We start from the raw sequence: 16,347 nt of genomic DNA on the forward strand, positions 1-16,347 counted from the left end.
ACTTCATACGGTATGACATTATTGGCTTAAAGTGTGTATTTTTACTGCAAATTGAACGATCTGCATTATAACTTATATTCTGTGGTTTGCCCATAATGTACAGGAAAGTGGCCTTGAAGAAGGCTCTGTAAAGGAGCATTTGAATTGAACACTGACCTTATGTGATCCACCTGTGACAGCTTCAGTATTTTTCTCAGTGCCTCTGTATAATACTATAGGCTGAAATGCCTGCAAATAGCAAATTAAATGAACCTTCCATTTTCTAGGACTGTAGTATGTTTAAAGCAGTCAGTATCATTGGGGGGAATGCTGACCTTGGATTCCAAAACAATTTATTAAACCTATTGAGCTTGGTCTTTCCACATTTTTAAAGGTCTGTAAGTTCACATGCTTGAGTCTCCGCCAAACAAAAGTGTCTTGTGTGTACTATTTTAACATCTCATACCCAAACAAGTGTTTTTGGTCGAACTTAACTACCTACTCAGATTTTGGGATGGTCTAGTGAAGGCAGTAGATGAACCTTGTTCTCAGGGAACATCAACATTCTTTTCTCTTGGAGCATTGGTAGGAGTAATCAGAGAAACCCTGCCCAGTCTTTACCCTGCTCCAGAAGAGTAGGCCCTCCTGTTACCTCATCAGTAGAGCTGATGAACTGATGTTTAGATAGGCACACTTTCTAGGTGTACTGAGATTATTCAGGCAGTTAGATAGAAATAGAGAACTTTTGAAATGGTCTATGTGATACCAAGTAAATAGAAATGATTCCTTGGGTGATGATTTACAATGAAAGCCTTTTAAAAAGCCTTTAAAAAATACCAAATATCAAAGCCATTTAAAATAATTTATCATGTTTTAATAAAGTCACAGTTTCCAAATCTGTTACTAGAGATGCTTATATTTGTATCCTGCCTCTTCCTAAAATTAGATTTGATATAGCTTATTTCAAATAAAGAGAGACATGATAAAATAAGGTAGATGTAGAAAATCAGGAACCAGGAAAAGAATAATAGACAATCTTGAACTATAATTGCCATGACTGAGTTTGGATTTGGCACTGAACTTCCTGGTAGCAAGAAGGAAAGGATGAAACACAGTTGTGTAGTTCTTGTCCTTAGAATGGAGGGAGAATGCCCCCCCCCCCTTTTCTTTCATGGGAAATAAGCCTATGCTAAAGATGTGAAAAGAATCCTTACATGGGGCTTTTATGTATTTATACTTAAGGATCAGTGAATGATTAAATATATAGGGTTGCTTGACATTTTAATACAGTATACTGACAGACACCGCATTATTTTCCTTTTAAAAAAATTTGTTTTTAATTTTTGTGGTTTGTCTCTTAAAAGACAAGGTCATATTCTTCAGGTGCGAACAGCTGTGATCTGGTGAGGAGCCTACCTGGCATGTGGCCTTCAGCCTCCCAGTGACATAATTGGGGAGGACAGAGGGCTGTGAGTCAAGTGCTTCCTTCCGATCATCCAGTATAGCTTTATCCTTTCTTTTTAAAGACAGTGTACAACTTTTGTTTATGTTTTAAATGTATTTTATAAAGAGTAATGTTTACTTATTTTTACTCACTTTAGTAAAGTTTTTTTTCCTGTTAGAGAGTTTTGTTCATATACATTCATTATGGTTGTGACATGTGGATTCATTTTAACTGCTGCATTTTGTTCTCTTTCTCCTTAACCCTCTGCTTCCATCCCTCCTCTGTTTTTAACTGTCTTGACTCCTTTGCATGGATTGAGTCCTCTCGCCTCCTCTTCTCCACCCCCCCACCTCTCCCCCCACCCCCCTTGTTTGGAAGTGGTAAACTCTGTTTTATTAGTAGTGGTTCTGGATATTTTAGCATGCATGTTTAACTGAGTGGTTGAGGGTTAATCAGTATCTTTTCCTCCTTCTGAAACTATGTAAGAATCTTAAAATGCTTTGACTTCAGTCATTCTCCAACTTAAATGTTACTGTTGTCCAGTACTTTGGTTCTTGTAAGTTTTAGTCCCATGAGTTAGGTACTATTGGTATTGCTGAATTCATTTTTTCAACTTTGCTTAAATTGTACTTGATATATTATTTTCATTGCTTCTCATTTCTTCTTTCATGTTGTTAAGCCTTCTGTCTGGAATTATCTCTTCTTCCTAAAGCATCTTTGTTACAAACTTAGTAGGGGGAGGGAAGATCTGTTTGGAGTAAATGATCTTGGGTTGTTTTTAGTCTTTATTGTGCCCCAAATCTTAGAGATAACAGTTTTGTTGAATGTCTAGTCCTAGGATTATCCCCCTGCCAGGTCCCCAACTCCAGTGATTTGAAGATACTATTTCCCCATCTTTGGCATCCGTCATTGCTGTTAAGTCATCAGTCAGTCTTTCCGAGCTTACTTTGTGGATAATTTGTATTTACTTTCTGTTTTTAAGACCTTGTTTTAACACTAGAGTATTTGTTGTTGTAAAGATTCACTGTAGTATGTCTGGTTATGGATTTCTTTTTATTCCCCTATTTAGACTTTGTGTTCCCAAATCTGAAATTTATATATCATCCACTCTGAAAATTTTTCATTCTCTCTTTCACTATTGCCACTCCCCGTTTCTCTGTCTTTGTTTCTGAATCCCTCATGGTTGAATAGTAGATACTTTCAGTGTAATTGCATGTCTCTTAATTTTGTGCATTGTCTCCATATTGTGAAAATTTCTTAGTTTTCCTGAATAAGTTCTTAAGTTTGATTTTACAGGTTAGTACGTCTCTTTTTAACAGTACGTGATATATACTAAATTTCTAGGAGGTATAGAAGTTACAGATTTTCTCTTGAAGTTCTACTTTGATCCTTCTTAAATATGGCTAGTCATTTTTTACTGTATTTTAACTTTGTATGCTTGCTTTTCTTTCATTTCTGTTAACATAATATATTTTTTAATACTCTAGTTTTGATCATTTGAGTATCTGTAGTCATTATGAATCTGATTACACAATTGTTTTGCTTACTCCTGCCCCAAGATAACTTATTTCCTTGTGTACTTCTTGCATTTTTTATTGTAAATTTACCTTCCTGGAATTTTGTATATGAGAATTCTTTGAGGCCTGGGCTTGGATGACCTTCTATCAGAGAAAATTTCCATTTATATTTGCTTCTGCCAGTTGCTTAGGGACACCTCACCTTGTGAGGGCCAAGGTGTATTGGTCCATTAAAAACTCAAATTCTGATCACAGAATGGAACATATCCATTTCTCTATTTCCCACCCCTGTGCAAGCACTGTTTTCAGTGGTTTCTTTTATAAAACTCTTTGAATTTCTGCTTTCTTATGTCTAGCCTCTGATAATTTCCCTCAATTACCTGGTTAGCCCTGCATCAAAAACCAAAAAAGAGTTGGAAGGTATAAATTGCAGAGTATAAAATTCACACCTACCCCTTTTAAGTATACAACTCTGATTTTTACTAAATTTGTAGAAGTATGCATCCATTACCACAATCCAGTTTGGAATTTTTCTATCATCCATGCATACTTCATTTTTTGGTAAGATATTTTGTTACTCCTAATAAGGTAGCCAACACCCTTTCCTCAAATTGGAAAGTTGGAGGCTTATCCTCTGTTCCATCATCATTTCTCTTGTGGATTTGGGAATAACTGGTAGAAGTTTCTTGAGTGGTTCTGAAATTTATATGATGTGTAGTTGGGACTTCTCACTTGATGCATGTCAAGTTTACAAAGTTGAGTTACTGTTATTTTGGACTTGTTGAGAGCTCAGACTCAACCATTTTAAAGAGGAAAACTTAGGTGATAGCATGACCCAGAGCCACAATGGCAAGTAATGCAGGTTTTGAGCTTCAGCCTCTTGAGCTTTATGGTTATGGTTGTGGACTTGAGCTCCCTTTTCCAAAGTTCTTTTCACTTGTTTTACTCCCCACAATGGGCATAGGCTGTTAGGTTATTAATTTACCACCAAGAACAAAAAGAAATCTCACTTCCTGCAGAGGTTCCAGAGTAAGGGGCAGTGGAGCCCCTCAGCCAAATATGAAGGAGAAGCAGTACTGAGGGCCGTGGGAAGAAACTTGTGCTGACCTTACACAAATTTAACCTTCATTTAAAAGTCATCAACACATGTATAATAGAGGAGAAATTGTCATAATGGGGTTTTTTTCCCACTATGGAACTTCATAAATTTTATTTAAGAAGAGAAAATCTAGTATAAAGGTAGTATAAAGTTGTCTTTTTTGTAGTGTGCAGATGTCATATTTGTTGATATGACACAGCCTGGCTGTGACATTTCTTTTTTCCTCCACAGCATAAATTGTTACTGTGCTACTCCTAAAACCAGCAAAAATCCAGGGCTTTTTTTTTTTTTTTTTAAATCAGGGAGTTGATGGTTTTCTGAAATGTTCTGCTCTTCTCTAAGGTCCAAACTTCCACATTGTAGGCATAGATAGTACAAGAGGCCTTCATAATTTCAAAGCTTATGATTTCATAGGTCATAGTGTCAGTCTTAGGCCACCTCTTGAATTAGCAAGAATCAAAAACATTTAAACTGTTAATACACAGGTTACCGTGATAGCAGAGATATTCCCAGAGAAAATCTAGAAGTAACTGCAGAGTGTTCTGCCAGGTTCTCTGGAAGTTTGGTCTATGTATTTTTAATTTAAACTTGAGTCTCTTCTTCAGTCTCAGTATGAACTGCTCTCCCAAATTTCTAGAGCCCCAGAAGGAGACATTTAGGAAACCCCTCCTCTCAGCCTCCCCTTTCACTGTTGTCAAGCGTGGCACTAGTATATGAGGTTAGCGTCTCAGAGAGCTACGGTTGAGATGTTGCATTTGCACATTTGTCATTGTTGGAAGTGAGTAGCCCTGTCCCTGGAGGGTGAATAGAAGCTCATTCATCTGAAGAAGACTGTCAGTGACAGGCGCTCTCTCCCTCCTCCCAGGCCAGGCAGGGCGGCCTCCTGAAACAGGCAGTGTACTCTTGTGGAACATTACTGCTTCAGCAATACATCAGAAACCATTTAAGTAACGTTTTAAAATAAAGAACAAGTCTTGCGTAGCCTTTATTTTGTTAGGAATTGTATCAGGAAACAGGAAAGATGGTTTACAGAGGTCAGCCATTTCAGCCTTAGCCACCCACACTCTCATGTATCTGATCTGTAATAGATAATAGTTTACATAATCTTTGCTTCTTTATTTTCTGGATCTTACAGATTCATAAAATTGGGTGAGTGTAAATTGAAATAAAATGATGCTAGTAGTGACTAGAGAGTAAGGATATAAACAGAGTGACAGACCTTCCTGAATTTTACACTTGGCTGGCCTCCCACATAGTGGGAGTGGGGCGGGAGTGCTGGGTATTAGTATGCTCACCTCACCAGGAATCTTTGTTAGTCTCAAATTACTAATGTAGTGATGAGCCCCAAATTTTATATTTGTTTTTCAAAATGCCTTCTTAAGGAATTGAAACAGTGGGAGTTACAGATTCATGAACATATCTAAGTTAAGCTTTCTCCTGCACTGTAGCATCATTGAGGGATAATGTTTTTTAAACATTTTATATTTTACAAAATAGAGTTTTGGTTATGTTTTGCAGTAATTTTTAAACAAAAAAAATCTGCATAATCAACTGTATTATCATGAAGACTAGTGCCTGTTTGCTCAGGTCTAGTTGATAGTAGAAAGTGGAATTGTAATCTTTAGGGGAAATATGTTACTTCTGTATATGATTTTGAAGACCCCTAAACATTAAAGATCTGACTTAATTTTTTATTTCTTTACATTTTATATTTAAATTACATGTTAGTTCTGTTGTTTCTCCTTATGATTAGGCATTGCAGGATTCTGATAGTTAGCAGTCTTCCAGAAAGCTGATAATCCCTAACCATAATACTGCAAACAACAGCCATAATAGTACGTAATTTTTCTTTTGCATGTATGTGCTTAAGTTGGGTGGAGGAGTGAAAATCAAAGGTTATCACCATTGCCCTTGTTTACTCTGGCATTTAAACTCCTGGAAAGTGCCTTTGATATTAAACTGCCTACGCTTCTGTCATTCATAACTCAATTTGCAACCGGGGGTGGGGGGGGCGGGGGAAGATGTGTCTTAGCACAGTGTATTCATTTGGTCCTTCGTATTACCAATGGGGTTGGCAAGCCTGTTTATGTAGAAACATGGGTAAGTGATCACAGTGCTCACAGTCGCTACAGAGCAAGGTTCTCACCACGGCCAGGGCTTCAGCTGAGGAAGTCTGACACAACTTGGAAAGATTGTTTCTGGCTACTGGAGCAGTGTCCTTAAGATACTTTGGACAGAAAGGAAAAGAGTTCAGTTCAAATAAAGCAGTACCATTCAGAAAGGAGTTCAGCTTTCAGTGCTTTTGAGAACCTAGTTGAAGGATAGTTTTCTTCTAACTCTGAGACATCATCCCTGTTTATTTTTCCATTTCTGATGAATATGGCCTTGGGTATATCTTGATGTTATCTTAATACTATTTTTTTTTAATTTGAAAAATAGCTTCGTGTTTAAATAAACCTCTTGGCTTAGTAAGCAGCCATTCACCTGTAAAATGAGAATAGCATCTTAGAATTTCTATTTCTTTTCTTCAAGAACCAGCTACATGGTATATTTGTAATTGAGGATACCAACTTTTCTTTCTGAATGCCCTTGATTCCTTAGCTTTTCTCATGTTGTTGTCCACACCATGAGAACTGCCTTTCTACTGTTCAGGCAGGTAAGAGAGCATGGTAAAGCCTATGAGTTACATGCCCTGGAATCTCATTCTGCCAACAGTGTGACCTGTGTTACAAGTCAACATAGTCTCCTTAGCACAGAGATTTAAAAAAAAAAAAAAAAAATTATCCTCCTAGGTAGGTAATTAATTTGAGAAATAAAATACCATTGGTGCTCTTGGCATGTGTTCTATAAAAGATCAGAGATTGGAGTGGGTATACATTTGTTTTCCTTAGGGATCAAAAGAAAAATCTTCTAAGAACTTTTTATGGTGTTCCTTCTTCTAGGTTGCCAACTTGGCCTGTTCCATCTCAAACAATGAAGAAGGTGTAAAGCTTGTTCGAATGTCAGCAAGTCAGCTAGAAGCTCTCTGTCCTCAGGTAAGGTATGACCAAAATTGTTTATGGTACCACTGAATTGGAGTTCGGTTACATTGGAGATCAGGTTTATTTTTTTAATTTTGTTTTTAGAATTTTACATAGAAGTTTGGGGGACAAAACACTGATCCAGAGTTCACAAAGCTTGTAGAAATTTATGTTCAGCTTCAAGTGACATTTCCTTGGGGCATCACATATTACTATCCCTTGCCTTTCATTAAAAATGGATAGTGTCTTTCATTGCTGGCAAGTGGAGGGTGTGTAGTGACCTCACACTCAGTCTGTAACCTCCTTGAGAGAGGGCCATCTGCAACATTTGACAGTCCTGGATTTAGGGTAGTTATCTCACAAACCTGAAGGAGTAACAGTTACCCACCTATGCTCCTTAATGCCTGGGATTTGGATCTTTGTGATGGAGGGAACAAGATCCAAGAGCTAGAACCATTACTCTGTAATGTCCTGAAGTAGCATTTTGGTACATACGTTAGCAACGTAATCCAGCCAGCTACTGAATTAAAAGCTTGAGAACTTTTCTCCATTTATGATGGCATATTGGAAGACTAGCGATAATGGTAGTCTGGGACTCTCGAAAGACTCTGAAGCACATAGAAGAACAGTTGCTTTGTTAAATGACCAACGTGTTGGCTGCCTCCTATGAGGGGAACTGACCCTGTCTGTGGGGTCCCCTGCTCCTTGACAGTCACAGGTGTTTTTAAGCGGTATAAGTGCTGTTTTCAGTGGAAGAGGCTGCCCTTCTGATTTCCCAAGTAGAGACTGCTCATGGGCCTACTCTGAGGATTTACATTTACTTTCTCTAAATGTCCTGTCAGATGGCAGCGGCCACAGATAAAGGGAAATAAAGCAGAGGAACGGGAGTAACAAAAGAGAGGTCATAGGAATGAAATTTCTATGTTGTGTGTACAACCAGCTTTAAAATATACTGAGACCAATACTTTGGCCCTTTCATATAAATAATTCCTGACCCTCAAGATAGGCAACCAAAAGAAGTAAAGCCTGATTATTAATCTGGGATCTTAACTGGTGCACAGGTTAGTTAAGGCATTTGTTCTAATTGTCATTCATGTGTATCTCACTTGCCAGTGAGAGTTGGTTTGTGTAAACACTACTATGATAGGCACTGTGAATCCACATTATATGATGAACATCTTTTCAGCTTTCATCCAGTCATGAAATCCAGTAGAAATTGGTAGCGGTAAAGATAATAAGCACAATGGATTGAGTGACTTGTAGAAAGTTCATGGATGACTAAGTTGTAAGAAGTAAATGCAGAGTAAATTTCTAAAGATGGGGCATTCTTTCCCCAAGTTTTTAATTTTACCCTATCAGCACTTTGTTTTTAATGTCTTTGGTTCTCCGTTTGGTTTTGAAATGCTTGAAAAGCCACAATGCTTTCACATATCAGCTGAAACAGATGGTAACATACGCTGATCACACCTACCAAGAGTATTTATATAAATGATCTTAAGCCTAGGAGAAAAAAAATCACATGGAGAGTCTAGTAGATCCTAATGAAATGGTGGTGTGCACAAATCATGTGTGGCTGGGCCATATTGTGCCGGTTTGAGTTTGCCCTCAGCATTGTCTCTCTCTTGGGTATTTGATTTCTTCTAGTAGAACAGACCTTCAGGAGGAGTGGGTTTAGACCGTGCCCAGACCACCCTTAGTATTAGGTGTGTGTCCTGGATAAAAAAGTGTTTTCCCAAGTGTGCTTCTTGTCTTCCAGACTCTTGCCTAGGTTCATTTTTGCCCCTGCTCAAAGCAGGGCTGGGCAGACTCAGTGATGGCAAATACAGCAGGCATTTGCAGCCATGATAGTGACAAACTTGAGTAGTATGTGCCATTTCTACATGAGGAAGCTGCGATTCCACTCCAGGCCAGTATTGCCAGGTCCTTTCATTATTTTTAAAGAGAAGTCAGCAATTCAGTTTTTTCTGTCAAGTCTCAATTTTAAACGATAGGTAACTAATCAAAAGTTTTGAAAGTCTTTGAAGAGGGTAAACCAAACTCCTCTGAGACTGCATCTGGCTTACCCTGGCCCGTGCATTACATTCTCAAAGGGCTTCTTTTTCAAACTGGCTGGTGGCCATCCCTTTGAGGAAGAGGGGTTTCCCTGGAGCCCTCTCTCTCCTTACTCTTCATTCTGATGTGGGCAGTGACGTCTACCACCAGGACCCTGAACTAGAGGTGTTCCCTTCCACAGACACTGGCTTGTGTGATAAACAGACTAGGCTGGTTAGTTCCCCAGGAGTTTAGGAAGGGGTTTAATATGCTGTAGCCTATATGGCACAAAAACAGACACTCAGATCCATGGAATAGAATAGAGAACCCAGAAATGGATCCACAAATGTATGGCCAACTAAACTTCGACAAAGCAGGAAAGAATATCCAATGGAATAAAGACTGTCTCTTCAGCAAGTGGTGCTGGAAAACTGGACAGTGACATGCAGAAAAATGAACCTGGACCACTTTCTTACACCATACACAAAAATAAACTCAAAATGGATGAAAGACCTAAATGTAAGACATTTGTAATGATGTAAGACATCAAAATTCTCAGGGAGAAAGCAGGCAAAAACCTCTTTGACCTTGGCCACAGCAACTTCTTACTCAACACGTCTCTAGAGTCAAGGGAAACAAAAGCACCAGTGAGCTATAGGGACCTCATCAAAATAGAAGGCTTCTGCACAGCGAAGGAAACAATCACCAAAACTAAAAGGCAACCGACAGAATGGAAGAAGAGATTTGCAAACGACATATCAGATAGAGGGTTAGTATCCAAAATCTATAAAGAACTTCTCAAACTCAACACCCAAAAAACAAATAATCCAGTGAAGAAATGGGCAGAAGACATGAACAGACACTTCTCCAAAGAAGACATCCAGACGACCAACTGACACATGAAAAAATGCTCAACATCACTCATCAGGGAAATACAGATCAAAACCACAATGAGATAGCACCTGTCAGAATGGCTAACATTAACAACTCAGGTAACAGTGGATGTTGGAGAGGATGCGGAGAAAGAGGATCTCTTTTGCACTGCTGGTGGGAAAGCAAACTGGCACAGCCTCTCTGGAAAATAGTACGGAGGTTCCTCAAAAAATTAAAAATAGAAGTACCGTGCAACCCAGCAATTGCACTACTAGCGTATTTATCCAGGGGATACAGGGATGCTGTTTTGAAGGGCCACATGCACCCCAAGTTTATAGTAGTGCTATCAACAACAGCCAAAGTATGGAAAGAGCTCAAATGTCCATCAATGGAGAAGGAAGATGTGGCGTATACACACACACACACACACACACACACACTGGAGTATTACTTGGCAATCAAAAAGAATGAAATCTTGCCATTTGCAAGTACGTGGATGGAATAGAGGGTATTATGCTAAGCAAAATTAGAGAAAGATATCATATGACTCACTTATGAAGACTTTAAGACACGAACAGATGAACAAAAGGAAGGGAAGCAAAAATAATATAAAAACAGGAAGGAGGACAAAACGTAAGAGACTTAAATACGGACAACAGAGGGTTACTGGAGGGGTTGTGGGATGGGGGATGGGCTAAAGGGTAACGGGCACTAAGGAATCTACTCCTGAAATCATTGTTGCACTATATGCTAACTAATTTGGATGTAAATTTAAAAATATAAAAATTAATTTATTGACAAAAATGCTGTAGCCTATAGACAGTTATTAGAGTGCATCTTTATTGTGAGGCTGCTGGCAATATCTGACCACAGGATGAAGTACATGTTCGATTTTTCCATGCTGGTTTTTGTGCCTCACACCCACACTCTTGCATGTAGGAAGCCCAGGCCCCTGTGTTGGAGATGTTCTCCTTATGTAACTCTTCTGTGGCCCCACCTACATTTTGGAGTTGGCTCCTAGACCTTATAGTTTTTTTGTTTTTTTTTTAAACTTTTTTTTTCAACGTTTATTTATTTTTGGGACAGAGACAGAGCATGAACGGGGGAGGGGCAGAGAGAGAGGGAGACACAGAATTGGAAACAGGCTCCAGGCTCCGAGCCATCATCCCAGAGCCCGACGCGGGGCTCGAACTCACGGACCGCGAGATCATGACCTGGCTGAAGTCGGACGCTTAATGGACTGCGCCACCCAGGCGCCCCTAGACCTTATTGTTGAAGGGGAGAGATGACAGATGGAACCTCCAGAGGAGCTTTTCCCCCATTTTGTCAGTTCACTCAATAGCAAATTAACTTTGGAAATGAGAACTTTTGTGAAGTACTAACTTTGTAGCAGTTAAGTGACTTTAACTTCAAATATTTGAGATTAATTAAAGTTGAGGAGGAAGTAACCTGAAAGTGGCTTTGTTTTGTTGCTTGGGGGAACAAAAGCACCCACATTTTTTTGTGATTTGCTGTTGCAAGAAAGGAAGTAGGTCAGCTGTCTCTGCCTGCATTGCCTGCTACTCTCTGGCTGCACTGTCTCACTCTGTTCATCTGGAGGGGGACCTGCTTCCATTTGAGCAGGGAGCCCTAGTCTCACATGCCTTTATAAGGAAAAAACCCAACTGTTATGGGGATAAATATGAATCTGTACCCCACATATCCCTGACATGCCTTGTTTGTAGATGTGCCCAAGTCTTAGTCTGTGGTAGCTGCTTAAAATATTTCACTTTTTTAGTTCATTTGGTGCTGGGCAGCGAAAAAAAGGAAAAAGAAGGTTTCTGACAATTGAATCTTTAAAATTGTGGGAGGGCATTTTGGAGATGATCTCACTTAATATTTTATTTTTCTTAGTTCATTTGTGAGAATGAGCATTGTACATTTAGGTTAATACGGATCTGGCACTTTAATAATTCATATAGCCTGGTTTAATGCATGGCCTTTCTCGGAAATCTACACAAAGGTGAATTAAATATTTGAAGCCACAGCTTATCTGCATTTCTTTCTCTTTTTTTTTTTCTTTTTGTCCTTCTCACTAACTAGAGAAACAACTTATGAAATTGCCCATTCTTCCTTGTGCCTCCTTAGATTTATCTTCCATATTGCTTCTTTTCCCTTTGTGCTTTTGGGAACACTGATCATTTTTGTGGCTGACAGGCTTAACAAGCATCAAATAAACACAAACCCAGACAGGCCTGGCCTATAGGTGGTGAGAAAATATGTAGCTCTTAATGGAGCATCTAAGGCATACAGGCCAGGGTACCCTGTGACCTCAGCTCTCACGCATCTATTATTTCACAATCATAGGACCATCTAACTTTGAACCACCTCACTTTTCCACTTTGGATATTCTCTAATCTTTTATTTCAAAGCAGTTTAACAGAAGAGCTCGAAGGAGATGCTTCTGACTAAAGGTTTCAGTACCTTGCCCTCCGCCCCTTCTACTCCTTCTGACAGAGATCTGCTGGTAACATGCTGCCAGAGACATTGCAGTCTTCCTGTAAGGCTTGCATATTGATACTGGTCAGTTGTTTTCTTTTCTGGTACAGTCTGATTTCCATAGCCTAACAGCTGGAAAGTGTTTACTTCTGTTTTCTTGAAAAATCTGTATAATTGATATTAGTCCTTTAAATGTTTGGGGTAATTTACCACTGAAGACATTTGGCCTGGAGTTTCCTTTGTGGGAAGGTTTTTAACAATTCAGTTTCTTCAATCGATATAAGGATATTCACATTAGCTGTTTATTCTTGAGTGTCTTTGGTAATTTACATTTCATCAGTTACTACTATGTTACTTTATTCCTTCTGCCAGATTTGGGGTTTAATTTGTCCTTTTTCTAGTTCTAAAGTTAGAAGTTTTTAGATCATTGATTTGAGACTTTCTTTTCTGATGTCACAGTTAAACATTTAATGGTATAAATTTCTCTTAAAGCACTGCTTTAGCTACATCCTACAAATTGTAATGTGTGTGTTAAATAGTATGGGAAGGTCAGCAAAGATGCCATTGAGAAAATGATTTAGAAGCAAAGACCCAGAGAAGATGATAGAACAATCCATGGAGGTATGGCACTCCAGGCAGAGAGAACAGCAAATGTAGAGGCTTTCAAAAAGAGGGTCAATTTTCTAACAGATGTTTGGGTGGTTTGGGGCTTTTTTAGGGCCATGGTAAGGCCTTTGGCTTTTTACTCTGAGTGACATGGGAAGCCAATGAAGGATTTTGAATAGAGGATTGACATGATTTAATTTAGGTTTGAACAAGGCCTCCCTGACTTCTGTCAGGAGGGATGGAAGCAGAGATATCTCTTAGGAGGCTGTGCTAATAAGCAGGAAAACACCCCTCACCCCTCACAAAGATGTTCATTTCCTAATTCCGAAACCTATAAATGCATTACTTTAAGTAGCAAAAGGTCTTTGTAAAGGTTAAAAAAAAAGAGAGAGAGAGAACTAAGGGTAGTTAGATTATCAGGTAGGGACCCCAGTATAATCAAAGTATCCTAACAGGGAGACATAGGTGTCAGAGTCTGAGAAGACACTGTGATCGCAGAAGCAGGCATTGGAGCCATATGGTCACAAGCCGAGGAATGTGGGCAGCCTCTAGGAGTCAGACTGGATTCTCCTCTAGAGCCTCTAGAATGAATAGGTCTGCTGACACTTTGACTTCTGATGTCCAGAACTATAAGATAATACATTTGTGTTGTTTTAAGTAAAACTACTTCAGTAATAATATGTTATAGCAGCATAGGAAACCAAAACAGAGGCTTTGGTACTAATCCAGGGAAGAGTACAGTGGATGTGGCAGGCACTGATTAGAGTCTGGATATATGATGATAGAATTTACTGAAGGATTAAATATGAGGTGGAGGGGAAAGAGAGGAGTGAAGGAGAATTCCAGGGTTTTGAATATAAGTAGCTGGAAGGATGGAGGTGTCATTTATTTTGATAGGGAAGCGTGGTTTGGGGGAACAGCTAAGGAGCTCTGTTTTAGACATGGTAATTAGATATGCAAGATGCTAAGTGAAATTCAAGGAACAGATCTAGACAGGTTGTATAAATGTGAGACTCATCAGCACACATAGGATACCATGAGCCTGGATGTGCTCACCAATAGAATGAGTATACCTAGAGTAAAAAAGTCTAGGTACTAAAACTGGGGTTCTCTAACATCTAAAGTTTGGGGAGATGAGCAAAGAAGACTGAGGAAGGGTTAGTAAGACCAGAAGAACACCAGAAGCTGGCTCTACCTTGGAAACCAAGTGAAAAAGAGTGTTTCTAGGAATGATGTTTATTCCTGTCAAATGGTAGAGATGACAAATGGTAGAGATGACAAATGACCTTGGACAAAGGAGTTTAGGTAGAGTTTAGGAGACATAAGCTTGACTAGAATGGGTTCAAGAGAGGAGAGAGGGATTGGGTATAACAAGTTGGCAGCTCTTTCAGATTTTATGTAAGGTTTATAGAGACATGGGGTGGTAGCATGAGCTAGATACGGGATTGAGACTGTTACTTGTTTTTTATTTTTAGTTGGGACCCATACTAGCATGTTTTTTATGTTTACCTGTTGAAAATAATCCAATAGATGAGAAATATTTACAGTATAGAAAGAGGGGAAATATCGATAATACATAATTAGGAAATAGTCCAGTAAAGGGGAAATATTGATAATGTAGAATAATATCAGTATATTGATAATACAGAATAGATAATCTATATAACCAATAGAATGTATAATAGACAATATCGATATAGATACTATAGAATGGACGAAGAATTGCTAGAGCAATGTCCTGGAGTAGGAGAGAGGAAATAAGATGCAGTGGACAGGTAGAAAGGTTGGTCTGAGATGGGAACATAGATTGAACACCTATATTTTTAAAAAGGTAAGACAGTACCTGGTACAGATGCAGGTAAGTGGGTAGATGTGGTGATAGGAACTATGGACATTGTCTTTTGATCGCATTCATCTCACTCAAGTAGGAAGCAGCAGGCTTTGAAGCTGAGACTGAGGATGCTGGCTGAGGTAGGTGAGAAAAGAAGGTGTGAAACAAATACTCATTTAGAGTCCAGGCTTGAGAGGAGGAGATTTACTAGACTAAGGAAGTATAGTTCCCTTGCTGTCTCCAACATTATGTGTCTTGAGTAATCAAGAATTTTAAAGCAAGACCACTCCGCATTCTTGGGACAGGAAATTGTGAGACATCTGAGTGGAGCTGTTTGGTATAGAGCAAGCAATATGAGTTGGGAGCTAGAATAAATGGTCTGGATAGGAGATGTGGGAGTAGTTGGCACCTAAGTGGTATGTAAAATCATGAAACTAGATGAAATTGCTCACTGTGAGGAGAGGAGTGTAGAAAGGAGAAAGGGCAGCATAGAAATAAACCTTGAGGAACTCTGAAATTCTTTGATGTCGAAGAAGACAAGGCAGCAAAGAAGACAGAGAAGAAATAGCCAGAGCAGTAGAAATTAAACAAAAAGTCTTCAAGAAAATCTAACCTCTAGGCCTGACAAAAAACACTTTGTAAACCAGGAACATAAGAGAATTTGCTCAGCCTGGTAACATCATACCAGGTGAAACGTAATATTAACGGGAACAGGCTGAGTCCTTTCTCCCTACAATCAAAAACAAGACAAGGATGTCCTATTCAACGTTGTTCTAGAGGTTTTCAACATGGTGGTAGTGCCTCGTGTGGGGCTTTTTGCTAATTTAATGAGAAAAAATATTAACTCCTATTAATTTTTATTTCTTTTGATTTGTGAGAGTAAATTTTTTCCCCTAGTTGTTTACTAGTCATTTATAGTTCATCTTAGGTAGGCTGTCCATGTCTTTCCCCCATTTTTCTATTAGTATTTTGGTGTTCTCCTTACAGATTTACCTAACATACTTCATCAGTTACATATACTTAAATACAGAAGTAATATAGTCAGATTTATGAATTGACTTCTCCCATTGTTATTTGGAAATAGGGCAGAGTTTTCTAAGAAATGAGAGATATTTCTCTTGAAGAATTCAGTCAAAACATAAATAGATGCCTTTTTTTTTTTTAATTGTTTTAGATGTTTATTCATTTTTGAGAGAAAGAGAGCGTGAGCGGGGGGGGGGGGGGGGGGGGGGCGGGGCAGAAAGAAAGGGAGACAAAGAATCCAAGCAGGCTCCAGGCTCTGAGCTGTCAGCACAGAGCCCGATGTGGGGCTTGAACTCACAAACCATGAGATCATGACCTCAGCCAAAGTCAGAGGCTTAACTGACTGAGCCACCCAGGCGCCCCCATAAATAGATTCTTTAGCTTTGTTAGCTTTTAAATATAAGTATGAAGTGAGGGTTTAACTTTATTTTTCTCCAGATAGTCCA

At 38.9% G+C, this 16,347-nt stretch overlaps 1 protein-coding gene across 3 annotated transcripts in view; it reads left to right on the forward strand.

The window, feature by feature from the left end:
- CTNNA1 (catenin alpha 1) overlaps window positions 1-16,347 on the forward strand; it is a 180,059-nt gene that overhangs the window by 141,557 nt on the left and 22,155 nt on the right. For all 3 annotated transcript variants that reach the window (XM_047850765.1, XM_047850769.1, XM_047850775.1), the window contains one exon: window positions 6,982-7,074. In XM_047850765.1, coding sequence (XP_047706721.1) covers window positions 6,982-7,074 — 93 coding nt within the window. The remainder of the gene's footprint in view (window positions 1-6,981; window positions 7,075-16,347) is intronic.

This window comes from Prionailurus viverrinus, chromosome A1 (assembly GCF_022837055.1).
Source record: "Prionailurus viverrinus isolate Anna chromosome A1, UM_Priviv_1.0, whole genome shotgun sequence".
NCBI classification, from domain to species: Eukaryota; Metazoa; Chordata; class Mammalia; order Carnivora; family Felidae; genus Prionailurus; species Prionailurus viverrinus.